Below are 21,145 nucleotides of genomic sequence, written 5' to 3' on the forward strand. Positions count from 1 at the left end.
TGGCAATTACTCCCTCCGTCCCATTTTTATTTTTCGTGCCGTTTTTTCAACGCTTATATCTTCTAATATGAATCTCCAAAAATATGCAATATGGATCTTGTTTGATAGTTCTCGATTAGATCTATAATACAAAGTTTTCAAAATTATGAAAAACATTGTAGATTGGGAGATATAAGCGTTGAAAGAATGACACGAAAAACGAAAATAGACAATAAAAATGGGACGGAGGGAGTATTAACCATGTCAGGTACCAATGACCGGTCACCTTCAATTTGGATGCCTACCCCTTTGGTATGTTGTGGAGTGAGATTCACATGGATGGATAGACCTTTCCAAGAAAAATACTACACTGTTAGAAAGAAAGGGATTGACATCTTACAGAAAACTAACGATGCTTTTCTAGCTAGTTGATTCCTCAGGATAAGGCAATGAAGCATTTCCATAGAAAATCAGGGGGTCAATGTCAATATGTCATCGAGACCTCATTTCCTTGGCATCAGCTTCAGTTGGTGGAGGCCCCGTTCCGGTTTTAGAAATAAGTACTTGTTTTTAAAATAAAAGTAATATATTATGAGAGAGCGACCTTGGAATGCAAGAATAAGCACTTATTTTTTAAGAAAATAGGGTGGAACACACCCTGACTTTATGATAGTAAGCAGTTGTTCAAATTTCAATGAACTTTGAAGGCAATGAAAGGTCCCCTTCAATCTTACGATTTTACCCTTTTCTCTAGCCGCATTTTTTTCCTGAAAGGTCTAACCATCACATTAATTGCCTTTGTCATTAGGAGGCATGGAAATTGAAATAAGGGAACCATTTGTAACTTAATTACCATGCTCAATTATCACCCATGGGGCCACATACAAACAAATAAAGTTTTTCAAGCTAGCTGGTTCCTCAATAGAACTAAGGCTCCGTTTATTTTGATGTAAAATATTTTACAATGTAAAATGTTTTTTCAGAAAACAAACTTCAAACTTTTATTTTTCTGTGTTTGGTTGGCACTTGAAAAATATTTTTAGAAAAAAGACAAAATAGTGTAGAGGGAGAGAGAAGGCTTAAACGGTGGAGAGATCTGAAAATATTGGAATTGAACGTTAGTCAAGACTCACGATCGATGAAACTAAGCAATGAAAATTACAGTAGAAGGCAACGGGTTCATTTCAGAAAATAACTTATGGACGATTTAAGGGTAAGTCATCTTCATCCAATTAATGAAAAATGTTTTACAAGTAAAATGTTTTCCTCACTTTTTACACAACGAAATACTGAAAAATAGGTAAAATATTTTACCCCCAAACAAATGGAGCCTAAATGTAGGAATGCATAAAAATACTTTGTCTGTTTTTCTTCCATATTACCACTGTTCTTCCTCAACAAATTAAAATATGTAGCTTGTAGATTACAATTTGTTGCAAATTTGGTTGGTTAATTGACATGTCTATGATGGAGCTAGCCCAATAAGCTACAATGAGTAAGAAAAAAGGGAATATATAAGACAAAATCGTAGTTGTTAACATATAGATGCAATAAAATGTTGACAATCAACAAATTTTGGTTTCTGTTCAAAAAATTAAATTAAATAAATTTTGGTTCTCTGTTTCCAAAATAATTTTCAACAACATATGGTATTTCGAGACCATTGTTGATCAAGTAAAGTCATGTCCCCGAACAGAAGCAATAATGACGACATAATATCTCACATTAATTTAGGGATAGAGTCCAGATTTGAACTCGAGAAGTGATAAATTTGTGAAGAGAATATTAATAAACTTATGTTTAAGAATTAATTCTAGTTCTTCTAGTTTTTAAGAATTAATTGAAGGCCATGGACTCGGTTGTTTTGTATAGGTAATTATTGATCATAAGGGTCACCTGGCCTTGAATTTTGATGCCTCCTCTTTGATATGTTGAGGAGGAACAAGCTAGAACAAGAATGTTTGTTTCTTGTATGATTTTATGCCCCTTTTTTCTAAACACATTTTTTCCCTCCAATTAAAGGTTTAAACATGTGATCATTCCCCAACCTATTGGAGCCGTTGAATTTGTTTCAAATACGTACGAGTATTTTTTGACCGTGCTTACAAAAATCAACTTAGTGAGGTTTCTATAAGGAGAATAAATTCTATCCACTATCGATGTAAAACCCCACTTTTCCACCACCGTCCTTTGTGGGCCTCACCAAGCGTCTATTATTGTAATCTAGACCATTCATATTATAAGACCCGTAGTATAGTATTACCATGCAAAAAATCAGTTTCATCGAAAGTCGCTAGATATATCAAAATTTGAATTTTTGATTATAAAATGGACGATCTAATTTCTGTCAATAATAATAAAGATAAACTGTCCATTTTACAAAATATAATTCAACTTTTGATACTCCTATCAATGTCCAATCAAGTTTATTTTTTGCATGGAAACACTATTATGTGGGGTTTACATTCAGATCAACACTAAGTTCACGGAAAGACCAAAAAAGGAGGTGGTAGAAAAGTGAGGTTTTCCACCACCGGTGGAAAGAATTTAATCTCTTCTATAAGTGCTTGATCAATTCATTTCTTTTTTAGTCTCAAAATTAGCAGGACCAAAAAAATTGAATGCATTGATTAATCTCTTACTGATGTCTGACTGAGTTGAATTTTGCAAGAATTCAAAAAAAAAGGGAAATGATATTGGCACTCCAAAAATTGATGCAGGCACTCCAAAATCAGTGTAATCCAAAGTCACTTTCCTTTGTTTTTTGGAGTGCTTACATCAATTTTTGGAGTGTCAATATCATTTTCCTAAAAAAAATATTTTAACAAATTGAATGTTTATAATGAACATTTATGTAGATCTCAAGGCGGGATTCATATGTTTGGGCAATTATTACCTATTCCAATAGACAAACAAAGTTGTTTTAGCCAGTTCCCTCGAGAAATTATTCGATGCTCATGGAGTAAGGTTGAGCACGATCTCGACCATATAATGGTCTGGCCCTGTTTTATTATAAACAGCGGTAATAAACCGCCGGTAATAAAAATAACCGTACATTCTACTTTTTCCGGCGGTAATTAAAAAACCGCCGGTAAAAGTCACTAAAAACGGCAGTTTTTGGATTACCGCCGTTTTAGGGTAATTATTACCGGCGGTCTTATTAATGCCGCTAAAAGTGTCTTTTAACGGCATTAAATTAATGCCGGTAATACTATCGCCGGTAAAGCCAAAATTTGGCGCGTATTAGCCAAACAAGGCCCTTATTTCTTAGGTGGGGTATTGTTGTCATTAAAATTATTAGTAGACTTAGTGGGTTATGAAACTTAGAAATGGACTAGATGGGTTTGGAATTGAAGTGCTATAGTGAACTTATGAAAAATTCTCCCAATAAACTATGGTTTCACCAAAAGGTATATACCAATTGTACACGGAGTTGTGTGGAATCTATCTCGAGTCACACACAAGTAATTCGAGTAATTTAATTTGTTTAAAAGATGTTCTTAATTAAGTATCCTTACAAAAATTTAGTTGAATCGAATATCGTTAAGGGAGTTCCACTAACCCTTCTTTTTATAAAAGTTCTTCTTCTTCAATTTTTAAACTCAAATATAATGAAAATGAAAAATATTTTTTTGATTTTTTTTGCACCGTATAAAAGATCTCAATGAAATCTATCAAATAAGATTCACATTGGTAGAAAAATTATTAGCGTAAATACATAATTTTTGGATTTGAAATTTACCGTTCTTTTTAAAAACCTACTTTTTAAAAAAGTGGAACACTTTATACTCCTATATTAACTCGATTTTCTGTCCATGAATTTACGGGACCAGACTGATTGACAACAAAAAAAGAGAAGAACTTACAGGGGTAGTACTGTACATCGTTGGAGTCTCCTGCCTTTTCCCCTTCTCGTAAGTAAATTGCTAATCCCGCCGCCCGCCCGCCCCTCCCGGACACAACCCCCCCCCCCCCCCCCCCCCCCCCCCCCCCCGGCCTTAACTCGATTTTCTTTTTTTTCTTTTCTTTTCAGTTTCGTTTTTTTTTTTCATTTCATTTTCAATTTCGTTTGTTTTTCATTTTATTTCCTTTTCTTTCTTTTCAGTTTGAATTTTTTTTTTCTTTAATAATAGGTTCAAGTCTAATTCTAGGCTTTGTAAAGTAATTGAAAGAAAAAAAAGTGTTTCAATTGATCATGTTTATCCGACTGTTTTATTTTTATTTATTTATTTATCCTTTATCGATTAAAATAGTTACTAAAATAAGTGTTTCAATTTTCAATCTGTTTGAACCAGTGCAAAGTTGTTATTTTTCTGATCATTTCATCCTAAATGGTCCTAATAAATTTTTGACTCCAAGGCCTTTCAATGGACACCCTAAGAGAGTTTTGAAACTAAATAATGAGTCTTAGGGTATTTGTTGAAAGGCTTTAAACCAAAAAATTCATTATGACCATTTAAAATAAAATAATAAAAAAACGATTTTTGCTCTGATTTAACTGAATTGAAAATTAAAGCACTTAATTCTTCAATTATATTTTTAAATATACAAAGGGTGTATTTATAGAAATTAAATAAATAAGGTATAAGTAAATAAAAAAATAAATTAAAAAGTAGGGGGACCCGGGGGCTCTGCTGCCCTCACTGGCACAATAGCCCTTATGAAGCCCCTAAAACGTTTCTGTTTTAGTTATAAAAAAATAGAAACCAGCCATTTGCAATCCTATGGAGTAGAGACGTGATTTGAAGCAACATATTACTGAATCAGTTAATAGGATTTATGCTAAATAATGGTTAACAAATTTATTAAATTGTACTATAGTTAAAAAAAAGTAATCCTAAATATAACATTTGTATTTTGGATTAGTATGTCGTTTGCAAAATACATTTCGTAATTAGTTTCCGAACACTAATTGTTATCTTAATGAATTTTTTGCTTTACGGCCTTTCAACGAGCACCTTAAGATTCATTATTTAGTTTCACGACTCTTTTAGGATTAGGGTGTTCATTAAAAGGCCTTGGAGCCAAAAATTTATTACGACCATTTAGGATGAAATGATCAGAAAAATAACATCTTTGCACTAGTTCAAATGGATTGAAAATTGAAACACTTATTTTCGTAACTATATTTTTTAATTTATAAAGGACAAAAAAAAAAAAAAACAGTCGTATAAACATAATCAATTGAAACACTTTTATTTTCTCAATTACTTTACAAAATCTAGAATTAGACTTGAATCTATTATTAAAAAAAAAAAAATTCAAACTAGAAAGAAAGAAATTAAATGAAAAAAAAAATCAAACTTTAAAGAAAAGGAAAAAAAAGAAAAGAAAGAAGAAATTGGAAAGAAAGAAAGAAAGAGCGAGCGGGGGGGGGGGGAGGGGGGGGGGAATTTCGGGAAAAGGAGGTGGGGCCGGGGGAGTAGCAGCTCTCTTCTCGTAACCCCAATATCTCTGTCTCTCTCTCTCATATAAAAGCGTAGCCATTTCTATGGGCTCACCAAAAGGTAATGAATTGTATAATGTACAAGTCTTTCCTTTCCATAATTACACAGATATCTACCGTACGAGCTGACCGAGCATGATTTTAAAAATTAAATCTTCTTACATTAGGAAATTCTTTTTTTTTTTTTTACTCAAGATTAGGAAATCTATAGGAGTCAAAATTAATCTATCATGAAACACAATTACAGGCTATGAGTTTGCATCGCTGGCTTCATGCCGTGTTTGAGTTGGATCTTTTTAGGTTAACAAGTTGACACAAAAAATTAAACGGTTATCATTATACATGAGTCTAACCCTTACTCGTCCCATTTAATTATCTTATTTACGGATCATGTCATATTCGTGTTTGTATCTAACTACAATTTTTTAGAAAGGACAAATTAAGTACGTAAGTTTTTTTTATAAAAGGTATTCCTTCAAGTAAATATGGTAAATCCACCAATAAAGCTATCATTCCTCCTCTCCTTTATCTCCATATATATAAAACCCCAGGTCTAGGGCTCCTACACGTTATTCTCATATGTATTGTGCTTGATTTCAACTAGGCGGATAGGCCAGTACTAATGGCCAAAGTTGAGGTTAGTTTTGCGCTGATTTTGTTTTTCCTTTCCCTTTGTTCGCTCGTCTCTCCATCGGTAGCGCTCGCAGCACCATTGAAAGATGCTCCAAAGAAAGACGGCGATGGTTTCAAGACACTAGACAAAAACCTTGGATTGGTTCGGCATCTGTGCAATGAAACAGGCCATTAAAACTTATGCGTCGCTGCAGTTGAGGCCGATCCTCGATCCAACCTTAAGTCGCATCATAAAGGAATTCTCCGCATCATCATGGACAAAGCTATTTCCAACGCTACTGCAATACTTGAGTACATTGATCGTCTCCTTGCGGATAATACTCCCAAAATGGAGAACACAACCAGGGATTCCCTCGAGGGGTGTTCTACCCTCTACAACGATAGCATCTATGACCTCAAGCATGCTTTATCACTGTTGGAGTTAAAAAATGTTTCCCATTTTTTCGAGATGGGATCTATGCTTAACAGCATGTTCGACACACCCTTTGATTGTGACCAGGATTTTATTCAACGACCAATACCAGCTCCTAACCCATTAACAGGTATAAACAACTGCGTACAAGATCTTGCAGAGACTTGCATGGCGATATTGAATATTGTTTACCGTAAACACCCGAAAAAAGCCATACGAGTTTGATGATTGGAAACATAACGGCGAATAGAAGTGATAGGTGGTACTACTGCTTTTTAATAGTGTTTATGGCTATTTGTTCTATTCTAGTGGTGTTTTTTCTTGTTTGTTTCTTCTCTGGCGTTGGTACTCAATGAAGTAAAAGGTGAGCGTGGTTCTCTGTGTCTTCAATGGCTTCAAAAGTGGGTGACTCCGTACCAGTGGGGAGACTGGTTAATTAGGGGTGATTTATGGCTACGAAAATTGGAGGTTAGCAATGTATTCTGTGTTTATTTGTGTGAGGGGAAAAGGGAGAAACAATCGTAGGAGAGAGAGTTTGCAATTAGAAATATTGTTAGCTGGGTTCGAAATAAAAGTGTGAGTTTGAATAGTTTTGATTTCGATTTCGAACCACATCTCTTCTGTTCTTTTTCCATTTATCATTCAAAGCCTCGCTCAATACCATAGCGTTAGAGTATATATATCAAATATACTAGTGTCACGATTCGTGCTACGCACAAATCACGTGCTCAATACAATTGTTCGCATTTGGGTTCTAATAATTGTCTGGAATGCATTGCATAGACATGCAAAGCGAGGATATGTTATCTATATATATATATTTACCTCTTCTTTTAAATGTACGAAGGTGTTTCCTACTCTTTCTTTTCCACAAATGATCCTTTCAATTGCAAGTAATTTCTACCCCACCCCACACCTCTTCCCAACCGTTACAATGCAACACCCAACGATCTTACCAGACAAATCCCCAAACGCCTCTCCTCACCCTTACAAGTAATCTCTCCCCCACCCCACCTCTTCCCAACCGTTACAATTCAAAACTCCAACGATTCCACCATACAAAACTACAACCTCCTCTCCTGGCCCCCCAAAAAAACACTACAGCCTCCCTTCATGCGCCCATGTTCTCCACAACCGCCGCCGCCAGCCCAAGACCACGGCTCCAACTACAACAACACATCGGAGAGAACTCAAGTGTATCCCATTAGAAGTCCAAGACAGGTAAGGCAAGCATTCAACTTTCCTCCCTGCTTTCCTTGCTGCCTCACTTATGTCGACAATTCTATAGACCACAATTTCGCCAACAAACTATTTGACAAAATGTACCTTTGATTAATTTGCGAACATGTTCCCCCTTCCAATGACACTGTCCACCGATAACGACAACTCTGTAGACCATAACTCCGCACACCAACTGTTTGCCAAAATGTGGCTTTTAAGTCTTTCGGTTGGAAGATGGTTTTATAAGGGCCAAATGAAGATGCCAAACATGACACGAGCAATTTAACAATAACAGTCTCAGTTGAGATGCTATAATAAAAGCAAGGTGAAAGGATACACCAAGACTTTACTTGAAAAATGGTGGAAAAATATTTCCGGAGAATGCCAAACCCAAAGACAACTTACTCCACTTTTGAAAAAATACAGATTCTGTGGGGGCTCCGTTCCGGATGGTTCGTCCTTTTTGAATGGTGGTTCTGGGTTAGCTCCTGTCTCCTTTGCTCAGTCCTGCAAAAATGAAGCACGACTAAGGGACCACACCGAAGGTTCTCCGGGATGGCCCTCCGATGCAAGAGTCAGTTTTGCTTGCAAGGAAGAGTTAGAGATTAAGAGCTAGGGTTTTGTTTGTGCATACCTCCTCCAAGAAGGCATAATGGGATATTTATAAGAAACCCTTCGCTTGGTCTCCAAGATTGCACCAACGCTTGACACGTGTCGGCTGATGTCACTGTTGCATCACGTTTAAGGTTTTGCAACCGTTTTCAAAATGAGCTGGCACCTTCACGTGCCACCATCATTGTCCTCATAACCGTTCGGATGACGTCACAACCATCATCATAGCCATGGTTGCTGTTCTGATGCGGGTGAGTTGGATCGTTGGCCAAGCCATGCTCGGTGCCGAGCATGTTGTGGGACCTTTGGCATCTATCCAAACGAACGTATCTTCCACCCCGAGCAGGTGTAGGGAATGGAGCATGAAAGGAGGAGTAATTTAGAGGAACCCTCGGCGACAGGGACCTTCGGCTACGGTTGCTGATCCGAAAGTCCAAAGAAAGATGTCTTGGAGTTGAAAGTAATACTAGATCACGCTCGGAATGGCCCGAGCCATTTTGCTCGGCCTGCTACAGATTCCAGAAAAGCCATTGTACCTTTTACATGTGAAATTGGTTTCTCCTCACATCTCTCTACATCACAAAGCACTAACAAAGTTTAGAAAACAAAACAATTGCTTGATATACGAAAGTATGACCTGTATTGGAGAAGAGAACTCATAGTCCCTGTGGTCCCGAGTAATAACTCCATCTCTAAATGTTACCCTCCACCAAATTCCGATTCTCTATCTGCAGATTTTCATCATCCATATCAAGGCCATATGCTTACGACACTATCCATTGAATGAATAAATAGGTATTCAGAAACGGTTTTAGTTACTTAAATTATATATGTGTCAATTTGCTTTCCAGGTTCTGCACTCTGGTGAAGGCCGAATTCATGCAGTAAAGTGGAGAACAAGTCTGATAGCTTGGGCTAATGATGCAGGTGTGAAAGTTTACGATACTGCTATGATCAGCGCATCACCTTTATTGAGAGACCCCGAGGAAGCCCACGCCCTGAACTTTTGCTTCCTCACTTAATTACTTTGGTAGGTTAGTAGAAGATGAACACTCTGTTGGTAACATCCACATACTCACTGTTTTTCCCTTTTATTTATATTATCTGCTACATTATTGGCTTTAGAGAGAAATGTAGCACCACTGTCGTAATAGAAGACTTCTTGCCATTGCTCTCTTCTCTCCCTCTTATCTAGGATGATCTTTTCTTGATCATATGTCGAAAACCTCAAACTCAGAAGTCAGAAAATTAAGTCGATACAAAAAAAAAAAAAACCATCTGTTTTGAACTACCTTTCCACAAACCATCGGGAAAACATTACCAACTATGAGTTTACACTACACTTCAAGCGTTAATCGTGACCTACCTCTCTATTCCCTTTCCCTGTAAATTTACATGTACTTCATAGATGATGTTTGGATTGCCTTGGCGAAGATGAAATCAGCCGGCGCCGCATTCATCAAAGGAAGAGATATGCTAGGTTTACACCTACACTGAGCAGAAAAAATTCAGAAGACAATGCAAAATAGGAAGAGGAAACGCACTGCACATTATACTTCTACAAACATAAATCTTGGTTATGAATTCTCAGATGGACAAACACAAAATCCATCGCCAAATCCCCCTTTGGAGGACAACCTAATGGAGTTCGAAATGAACGGTTAGTACTTTAGAACAAGTTATTTGATTAAAACCTTAATAGAATATACTTTCCACAAATGCCTTACCCTTTATTTATGAATATGTCATTCATTGGACAACGACTGCGAGAAGTCCATCTTTCCCAACCACATGAATTGCGGAGCATGGCAAATTGCCAATTTTGTCGGGCTACAAGGTTCCAAAATGAACCTCCAACTTTTTGTTGCCACAATGGAGAAGTAGTTCTGACAAGCCCATCCGTCCCATCATACCTACGAAACTTGTTTACTTCTCAAACTGTTGAAGCTTTGGAATTTCGCAAACACATCCGTGCCTATAATAGCATCTTCGGTTTCACATCCTTTGGCGTCACGTTAGACAAAGGACTTGCTAATTCAAAACTGAGATCACCGAGGGGGGTATTTTTCCTTATTAATGTATATTATTGTTGTCTTCTTCAAAAGTTGAATTAACTAATTCCAAAACTTATAATCTTTTTAGCTTTGTCACGATTTTCCCAATAATGATCATGTCAAGGTTCGAATGGAAGGACGACTGAACACAAACTCACTCATCGAAGAGCAGAAAACCAGCCACATCTACTAGTACTTTTAAATGTACGAAAGTGTTTCCTACTCTTTCATTTCCACAAATATCCCCTTGCATTGCAATTAATCCCTGCCCCACCCCACACCTCTTCCCAACCGAAACACTCCAATGAACAGTTCTTTCCAAGCAATACAATGCAACACCCCAACAGAAACATTACACGCAACAACAACCGCCTCCCCTAGCCTCCCACAAAACCAATCCATCCTCCTTCTGGAAGCCCCTTCACCTCCTACTCCCCTAGCCTCCCAAAAAACAATTGCACCATCCTTCTGGCACCTCGTTCTCCTGCTTAATTGCTCCGGTAGCCTCCGACCAAGACTCCAACAACAACAACGTACCAGACTGAACCCAAGTGCATCCCAACACAAGGCCAAGACAGGTAAGTCATGCATTCAAATTTCCACCATGTCTTTGATTGCAAACACTCTCCCCTCTCCCCTTTCCCCTTTGTCCACCTCTGTAGACCATAAATACGCATACCAATTGTTTGGCAAAAATGTCCCTTCGCAGACCAGACTCTCCCCTTCCCCCTTCGTCCACCAATGTCGCCAATTCTCTTGACCTTAATTACGCACACCAACTGTTTGCCAAAATGTGCCTTTGAAGACCAGTTGAAGATGTCGAACATGAGAGCACTTAAACTATAACAATAGAAGTCGGGATGCTTTAAAAAAAGTAAGGTGAAAGGATACACTAAGACTTCACTTCAATAGTACAGACACTTGTCGAAAATACCGTTCAGTAGAACCCGAAAAGAAGAATATGTCTACAGAAAACTTTTCTTACCGGGACAAAGATAGGTGCGTAAACAATTTTTTTTTGTAGTCGCGTTTTGAATGACTGTTTATTTCATCACCACTGACTGCCCTCCCTAGATGGCATGCCAGTGGACTGTGTATATGTGCAAAAAATTATTGATGGGATTACGTATTGTACCCCATTACACATTATTTAATGAGAGAGGCTTAGATTTAGATGACTTAGTCATTTGATCACAATTATAAAGAAGGGTAGACTCTGGCCTGCCTCGGTGTATACTAGCAATCAGAAATGGAAAAAAAAAAAAGTTTACAACAAAGCGGGTCTTTAGAAGACAACAAATCCCCTTAAAAAAAAAACACTCTGCATCATATGTTTAAGACACTGTCCATTGAATTTCTCTCATATTAGGCAGATGTCAGGTACCAAACTTCCAACTCAGACATCAGGAAATCACGTCAATGACAGACACACAAACACACACAAAAAAAAAAGACTATGAATTCACGCTATGGAAATGCTGAGATATCAGCTATTCCTTTCCAACTAATTTTACAAAAAACAACATATGATGACTGTTTGGAACTTCTACCTTTGCACAAACCATTGCCAAAACATTACCAACTACCTGTCCACTTTAAGCATTAATCATGAACTACCTCTCTATTCCCTTTTATGGCGTTTGATTTTTTCCCATCTTTGTTTTGTTAAAATAAAGAAAATGGATGAGACAAGGTTTGGATTTCATAGGACAACGAAGGTGACAAGTCCATCTTTCCCAACCACATGAATTGCGGAGCACGGCAATTTGCCGATTTTGTCGGGCTAAAAGGTTCCAAAACGAGCCTCCAACTTTTTGCTGCCACAATGGAGAAGTAGTTCTGACAAGCCCATTGTCCCATCAAGCCTACAAAACTTGTTCACTTCTCAAACTGTTGAAGCTTTGGAATTCCACAAACACATTTGTGCCTATAATAGCATCTTCGGTTCACATCCTTTGGCGTCACGCTAGACAAAGGACTTGCTAATTCAACAGGAGGATTTTGCACATTTCGTGCACAAGGGCAAATTTACCATGAACTGCCATCTTTGATTCCATCAGCTACTTCTCTTTGTTACTTCCAACTATACTTCTATGATATTGATAATAAACTCCCAAATAGGTTAAACATTATGGAAAACCAGTTGGATAAAAAGAAAAAACTCCACTTAACCCACACATTGTTAGAACACTAATGGATATGCTCTCTGCAGACCCTTATGCCATGTTTCTTAGGAGACTAGACCAAAATTCATTGGATTCATATAGAATACACATAAGGACTGACGTCAAGCTCGACCAAAGGGTTTACAACTCCCCATCGGCTGACCAGGTGGCTGCAATATGGATAGAAGGAAATAATGCAAATGTCACACATGAATGTGACATCATAGTGCACTCAAACTCTGGACATAAGCATAGAGTGCGACACTATTATGGTTGCTATGATCCATTATAATAAGGAGGAGGGATTTTTCTTGTTTCTTAAACCTCCTGTGCCTTCTTGCTTGCTTCATGACACTTCCCAATCCTAGCATTTTCCCTTAATTTGTTTTAATTTGGTTATTTTTCATTTTTTTTTACTATCACTCTGGTTGTTGGTTAAACTGGTAAAATGCGAAACCCGACTGAGGCTGCGGTTTTTTACTATATAGCTAACGGGGTTTTGCTTGCATTAGTTTTGCCGCTGATCTGGGTCAATTGGGTTCTTGAGTTATGCCGTTATAAAGCATTAGTTTGCAGTTGCGAGACTACTGATAACTAATATGCTGCACTCCTTGTTCAGCCATAGGAACAACTCCAATTGGGGCACTTCCGTTAAAAACTTGAGTCCTGATTTAAGATTTGAGTCTTAAAGCAAAAAATAAACGCTTCTGTGAATCACGTGAGCTACACTTCATGCAGTAAATCAGAAAAATGAAGAATCCATGGGAAAAGTGAAGAGGAAATTCGTCTACTTATTTCCTGGCAAGTTATTTTTTCAGATTTTGATATCCATGCCTGTTCTTTCAGCTTTTGTTGAAATTGAAACCCTGTCAAAATTCAGTTTTACTCAGGTTCATAATTTTCAATTACTTCTATATTGCCTCACTTTTGCATTTTGATAATTTCTTCTGTTTATTCAATTTTCATTGCAGTTCGATGCTCCTCTGTTGGGATGAAAGATTTGAAGTCTCAGTGCTGGAGGAATGAGCTTGACATAGGTTCAAACCATTTATGCCTTCGTAGCTTTCTTCCTTTTCCTTGTATGACACAGGTTAAAACTTAAAAACAGCTTTCTTCCTGTTGCTGTGGGAAGATAAAATCCTTCATTTTTTAGATCCAATCTACTCTTGATGTTGGTGTAGTTAGAGCATCTCCAACAGGAAATGTCAAATTTCCTCTCCAACCCTTATGTCAAAAAATTGAGCTCATACTTAAAAGGAAAAAAAAGAAAAAGAAAACCTCAAATGGCAGAATTCTTTTTGAACTTTCAAAGGTAGTTTTTGAAAATTGGCATGTATAGAGGTAGATGTCAAAATTGACATGACATGGGAGTGGGAGGTGTCAAAGCCACCTCAGCTTTGGCATGAGTAAAGGCATATCTATTGGATTGTCCATTTATGCCAAAAGTAACCGTTGGAGATGCCATCTCAACTTTGACATTTCCTATTGGAGATGCTCTTAGCGACGGAGCCAATCGGCGCTATGTTTTTTAAGAACATAAGAACAAAAAAAAAAAGGAAAAATGCCTTGTGCCAAAATTCTTTTGGGTGGAAGCTTATGAGTGCAACTTTTGGACCAATACTACACATTGTTTTAATTTTTTTTTTTTTAAGAACAACAATTCTACAAAGATGTTTGTAAGGCTACATCAGACCATGTATTTTCATTTCATATGCTTTTTTTTATCCGACATCTTCCTTTTTCTTTCCCTTTCCTCAAATGACAATTACACACATTTATTTATACTTCGACAATCATGTATTTTGATTTCATCATCTGCTAATGACATACTACCCGCATATACCACGTGCAACGCACGTGCCAATTCACTAGTACTATCAAAATTTACTAAAGAGATGAAGTTATATTTGCCAATTTTGTGTTGGCTGTGGAATGAATGCCAAAGCTAAGCTGACAATTATCAGCTCGTAATCCTTACGCAATCTATACTAATTTGAACGAATGTCAACGCTAAGCTCCTTGATCTGCGCTGTTGTCAGCAGAAACACCTTCGCGATCCATGCCCGCAACTCTGACCAGATCCTCATCGTCTTTGACAACGGCGCAACAATTACAGGAAAGAGAGATCGATGGAGTACTTGTTTGTTGTTCGTTTTGTCTGCTGTCGATGATCGACAGAGAATCGTTTATGTACTGGAATGTGGATGTGCATGGTGGTGGAGTTTGATTCATTGTCTTATTTCAGGACTTCTCTGAAAGCAAATTTAGTGAAGTGAATGGAGAATGAAAGAAGGATAATAAATGGACTTTATTATACTTCAAGGTAGAAGTGGATTGACAGTGAGAATACGGTCGGGTGAATAGTTACGTTACAAGCTATTTCTATAGCAAGGCATCCAAAAGAGTTGCAAACATATCTCACTGTATCACAAAAAAACTCTTCACCAAAAACAGTGGTTACCCCCAGTTGACTGAGATGGGCATCAAAGGCAATTAAGTCCCATCGTATGCCCCTGCAAGCAAAAAAATGAATTCCAAATTTGCCTTTCGAAATATAATGGGAAGAATCACACAGAAGCAAAAAAGCCCCATCATATGCCTCAGCTCCCACCCAAGAACAGAAACAGTGAGAAAAGAAGCAAACACACGCACTCAGAAAGCCCCCAGCCCACACACACAATGAACACACACCACCCTGAGTCACATAATTAAACATGCTCACATCACATCCTAAAGACAAATCTGCCAATAAATTAAACATGCTCACATCACAACAATACTTGACATATTTGAAGTTAGTAACAAAGATGAATACTGAAATTAACTTAGAGACCCTCTATCATAATAAATAATAATAGTATAATACCATTCTTCAACCATATCTTTTAATTAATGTTTGCGTAGCAAATGCAAGAAAATCCAAGAATGTACTGCAGTAAATGGAGCTCGACCAAGTATATATCAATCCATCTAAGTAAATGCTAAACCTCCATAGTACGGGACACCGGTTTGGGGAATCCAAGTATTCCCGTCAATAAAGTTTCTCGCTGTATATTGCATTGCTTCCTCATGGTGCCTTATAACCTTGTATCCTTTCCATTTCACTCGTCCCGTCACGTTTGCGCCACCTCCTCGGTTGTTGTACTCTCGGTATGTCACGAGCTCGCCGTGAGAACCTCCCATCGGCTCCCATCCCAATGGGTTGAATATGGCGTCAATGAACGATTCCATGACAATCACTGTGGAGAATTTTCTCCATGGTCGTCCCAAATAGGCGTTCATCTCCGAGATGTTGGTTGCTACGTTGGTTGCAATTTCTGGCGAAGCTTTTAGAGAGCAATTTTGAATCACATATCCCGAGGATTCCTTCACACTATCCCGAGAATGGGCTGTGAACACCGCGCCAGTATCACGGGCAAACAGATTGCAGTTTTGGAATAATGCCCTTGCATCTCCAAAAATAAAATCGACTGTGCCGTAGATGTCACATTCTCGATAAAATTGTTGTGTGCTGTCTGCAAATAATGTGTCTTGATACCCTGTTATCTTGCACTTGTAAAAAATGGCATACTCAGCATGACAGTACAAAGCCACTGCTTGGGTGCCCGGTCCGGTCGAGTTCTCAACGGTTATGTCTTGTAATAAAAAGTGTGCCCCCTCCACAACTATAAAACAAAGCATCAATATGGACATTAATCAGTACAAATAACAGTGAGGATCACGATAAATAAAAGCAAGGATCACAATCACGTGAGCCCTTGGCAAAATGTTTTTTGTCCAACTGTTCAAGAGGTGTATGCTGCATTGCTGCAAATAACGGAATGAAAACTTCAAGGTGAACATCTTGGTCAGAGTTGATATAAATTAATTTAGAGCTCAACAGAAATTCACAAAATACTAGCTAACATTCTATTGCATTTAAGAAAAAAATAAGCTACCTCTAATTCTGGATATAGAAAGAGTTCAAATCGAAGCCAAACAATGTACGTAATCCATTGCCAAAAGGCCCAAAATATGAACTTAGCTTCAATTTGGGAGGTCAGAGGTCAATTTGAAGTCAACCTATCTTCTCAATTCATATCCTACAACTTCAATTTATCATATATGACTCTCCAATTCTAGTTGATACTTTTGGTTATGTCAACAAGTAAGCACTATTTGAGGGATTCCCGAACCTTCTATATATAAGACATGAACAAACCAATTCCCATGCACAGTTATTTAGGGATTATCAAAGGTAGAAAGCTAGCTTCACCGGAGCTAGTTGTAAGTCTACAGCTTAATATATACTTCTTCGGAGCCCGGGCGATGATTCAAATCATCAACATAAAAGGCAAGAATAAAGAGCAAATAGGCCCATAGAGATATATATTAGAACACAACTAGATAAGACATGGGTGATATGCTAAGCTTGCACGTTTGTGCCAATTAATATGAAAGGGCAAATACAAATACCAACTTAACTTGGAAAAGGAGCTGGTGTAATCACCATTGTTAGGAAAAGCCTCTCTGCCCATGCAATCATATGTTATTTAGCCGACAAATGTCCGCAAATCAGAAAGACACCCAAGACTTATGCCCAGAAAAATTCTTAACACGCATGTGAAACACGCAGGAGTTTTATGTACATATTAGCACATGCACACCCTACACTTACCCATGGCGCTTAGGAAATACTCCAGAAGATAATACAAAGTCCATTATTTGTGGTGGAGAATTCAAATTTATTTGGGCTTTTATTCATAAGAAAAATATTTGTTAACTTGGGCAAAAGTTAGAGTAACAAAGTAGCAGAGAGAGTGAGACTGTATGAGAATAGCAATATGGTTAAAGAAGAATATCCCACAGGGGCAGCGCATATTATATATCCAACCAATCATAGGCGGCTCAAGAATTTTAGTTCAACGGTGACAAAAACATAAAGAAATTTTTTGTACATAAATAGTGGCGACTTTAGAAACCGGGTCCACCTAAAACCATTGTAACGGAGTCGAGCTTATGATGTCCATCCCGTATTCAGAATCCAACAGAACAGTTTAGGCTTCACAGATCATTAAAATAATGATATAATACACGATATATATAAACCGAATAAAAGTAATAAAAAGACATAAAATTTACTGATTGACCATGACGAATTTTGGTAGTTTGAAAGCTTTGCAGATAGCCTCATTATGAATAGAAGTGAAAATAAAACATGAACATCATTCTTCAACTTAAGAGGACAAAGCAGATTTTAATATTTGAAAGGGAAGGATGACAAAATGCTTAGTGCATGGGATCATCAAGTAAATGTGCATTCAAGCCATATCTTCAGCGGTGTCATGTGATTGGTACTCTTCTGAGAAGCTTAGGACCTAGTAACCAAGTTCGGAGCAAATCCCAAGAACTATATATGATGAAAAATGAACTGACCAAGAAGAATGTGGAAACTGGAAATGAACAAACAAACCAACTTTGTTTGGATTTGATCATCTCTTGTACTTACCGAGCGTAGCCGATTTGGAGGTTCCGAAACCGTTCTTGTGGCTTCGGTTGCCCGTAATTTTAGTCTTGTCGGCTCCACTGCCGATCATGGCTAAAAACGGTTTTGCTTTTGGTATCGACACATATTCTTCGTACACTCCTGGCTTGATATTGATGAAGTAGGTGTTATTTCCATCGGTCGGCGCACCTAACACAGCTTCAGATATCGTCCGAAACTGTCCAGAGCCATCTTTGGCAACCGTAACGTTATGGGTGGTCGAAGATGATGGTACCATGACCATACTGTTAACCACAATCAGATGAAAAAATTAATAAGAATGAAAAAGTGAAGAAAGAAGTGTAGCCATAGTTTGCAAAGGGTTTTTGTGTTTAAGTAAAAAGGAGAGTAATCAAGGAGATCTGTCTTGGCATTCAAAGAGAGATCACAATATCATAGGGGAGGGTGCCCAAAAGATTATATGCACAGGGCTAATCTCATACTTAGCCGATGTGAAATATTAGGATCGTAACATTTGCTAGAGCTACCTCAATATCATAGGGGTGGCCAGCCAGCTTGCACTATGAAAATGATTGCTTAGTTAGCTAGCTATTGGATATTACTCAGATGTTTGGCTAAATTGTGATGCGTTCTTATCTCTTCTTGATGTAACCTTTCGAGCTATAGTTATAAGTGTCGGACCTCTTTTCCACATCTTTTCTAAAACCAATTAGTCTTTAAGAGTGCTTCAACTAAGTCTTTTATAATATTCGATATCGCACCCGCAAATTTGTTTTGAGAGCATTCGTAGGGAGGACATTGTATAACCAAATTGATGGGAGACACTCTGGGCCCAACAATCCATCCCTCACGATAAGGCTCCCGCGACTTGAACCCATGGCTTTCTGACTCTGATTTCACTTGTCGGACCGCTTTTTCACCATCTCTCCTAAAGCCAGTTAATATTAAGGAGGGTTTCAATTAAGTCTTTTATGACATTTAACATCGCACTCGAAAGTATGTTTTTAGAGCTATTGCGGGGAGTGACAATGTGTAATTAAATTTATGAAGGTACTTTGGGCCCAACAATAAGTATTTCTTTTGCCGATCAAAAGGAAAATTTAGTTAGCTACTGAAAAGGACTATTTTAGTTGCATGAGACTATTTAGATGATCATCCATCCATGAGACTATTTTGAAATTAATCTAGCCTAGCCTTGATCGGCCAAATGGTCCCTCCTAAAGATTAAGATAGAACTCAAGGGAAGATCGAATTTTATAGTAGGGGTAAAATTGGTTTGATTTGGTCCGAATTTTTGACAAACTACCGGTTCATTCGGCTTGAGAATGCCTATTTCAAAATCGGAACGGGACCGAACAAGTTCTTTGTGGTACGGTTTGATTTTTTTGGTTTGGTTCAATTTACTCAGTTTTGAACTTTCAACAAAGTCCAATGAGTCAACAAAAACCAATATCTTTCGCCCTCGATGTTTCCATTGTCGAGTTTATCATTAATAATATCTTTTCCGTTTCAAAATATAAACAAAAACCAATACCTAATAAGATAAGAAATGCCCAATAAGATTAGAAAACATATAATAATAATACCGAAAAAATCTCTTTGGTCGCTGCGGGATGCTCTTATGTTGCTCTTTAAACCTTTGCTCTTATGTAGCAAAACGGGGCCTAACTTGATCTGCTTAAAATTGTATTGTGTTCGGGTTGACACTGTTTTTTATTATGTATAAAGTTATAAAACTCTAGCAATGTCACACACGAACAACTTATTTAACCCAATAAAAAGATTCAAGGTATTTTCAATACTATCATAATCATGAAAATAATAAAGCCAACAAAAAAAATTCTATAATAAGCAAATCATAAAATTTAAAACCATAGAACAAGTCTAAATATAAATTTCAAACTCAAACACTAGGCAATTAGAATGTTTTTAATTTATAAGAAGTTTTGCTGCCGAAGTAAATAGAACACCAGCCTAAATGAGTTTAATTAATTAATTTTGGAGTTTTGTAGCATCTAAATACGGTGATTGGGAAATTCAATATTTATTTGGTTTCGATCATAAAAAATGGTAATGAATTGCATAATAATGTGCATGTCTTTCCTTTCCATATTTATCCTGATATCTTACCATACGAGTTAACCGAGAATGATTTTGAAAATTCAATCTTCTAAGGTTAGGAAATTATTATTATTTTTTTTTATACTCAAGATTAGGAAATTCATAGGAGTCAAAATTAATCTAATTAATCTATCATGAAACACAACTGAGGGCTATGAGTTTGCATTGCTGGCTTCATGTCATATTTGAGTTGTGTCTTTTCAGGTTAACAAGTTGATCACATGAAAAATTAAACAGTTATTAACATGTTATGCGAGTCTAACACGTATTCGTCGTCCCGTTTAATTTTTCTATTTACAAGTCGTGTCATATTTGTGTTTGTGCCTAACTACAATTTAGGAAGGACGAAGTACATAATTTTTTGTTAAAAGGTATTCCTTAATTTCAAGTTCCGTTGACCAATAAAAGCTATCATTCCTCCTCTATATGTTTGTTTGTTTGCTTTTAATTTTCTTTAATTTATTCTCTGGCGTTGGTAAGTAAAAGGCAAACTTGTAAATTTATTCTTTATGGTGTTAAGATAATTAACAACTTCATTAAGCCAAGATCTAAAACTATCATGTTATCACAACTGTAACATAATGCATAAAATATTAAACATATGAGGGAGCGTACCCGAATTCATTGGCCATGAACTTTCTTGATTCGAGAACCGCTCTATAACACCTGCGAACCCCCAATTGGAAAAAAGGTTTCTCTCTCTTGACTCTCTTTTCTAGCAATATGGTGACTTGATTTAATGGTGGACTGCATGCTCTTTTATAAGCAGAGAGAGAACCAGTTTCCAAACTAAACATTATTCTACTTTCCATCGAACGATTATTCTACTTTCCATATAAATGGATTCTTGGAAACTACTCCATTAATTTGACCAATCACATAATTTCTTAGGGGAAAAGATATGGCTCATAATCTCGTCAATATATAATTACCATATGATTTCGTAATGTGGGCCAATAACGGAAATATTCTTACAAAACTTGGGTACTCTGTGTCTTCTAAGTTCAAAAAAATGTC

The 21,145-nt window shown here is 37.1% G+C and overlaps 1 protein-coding gene across 1 annotated transcript; it reads right to left on the reverse strand.

Annotated features, from left to right (window-relative positions):
* Positions 1-15,487: 15,487 nt before the first annotated feature.
* Positions 15,488-16,215, reverse strand: LOC131323986 (probable pectinesterase/pectinesterase inhibitor 25). The gene has a single exon (XM_058355819.1). The coding sequence runs from the start codon at positions 16,213-16,215 to the stop codon at positions 15,493-15,495; it is 723 nt and encodes a 240-aa protein (XP_058211802.1). The 3' UTR covers positions 15,488-15,492.
* Positions 16,216-21,145: the final 4,930 nt, after the last annotated feature.

The sequence above is a fragment of the Rhododendron vialii genome, chromosome 4a (assembly GCF_030253575.1).
Source record: "Rhododendron vialii isolate Sample 1 chromosome 4a, ASM3025357v1".
Classification (NCBI taxonomy): domain Eukaryota; kingdom Viridiplantae; phylum Streptophyta; class Magnoliopsida; order Ericales; family Ericaceae; genus Rhododendron; species Rhododendron vialii.

What these genes read in the sequence shown, in the direction of transcription:
- LOC131323986 (XM_058355819.1), bottom strand. Translation starts at nt 16,215, where the DNA reads ATGTCCATATTGATGCTTTGTTTTATAGTTGTGGAGGGGGCACACTTT.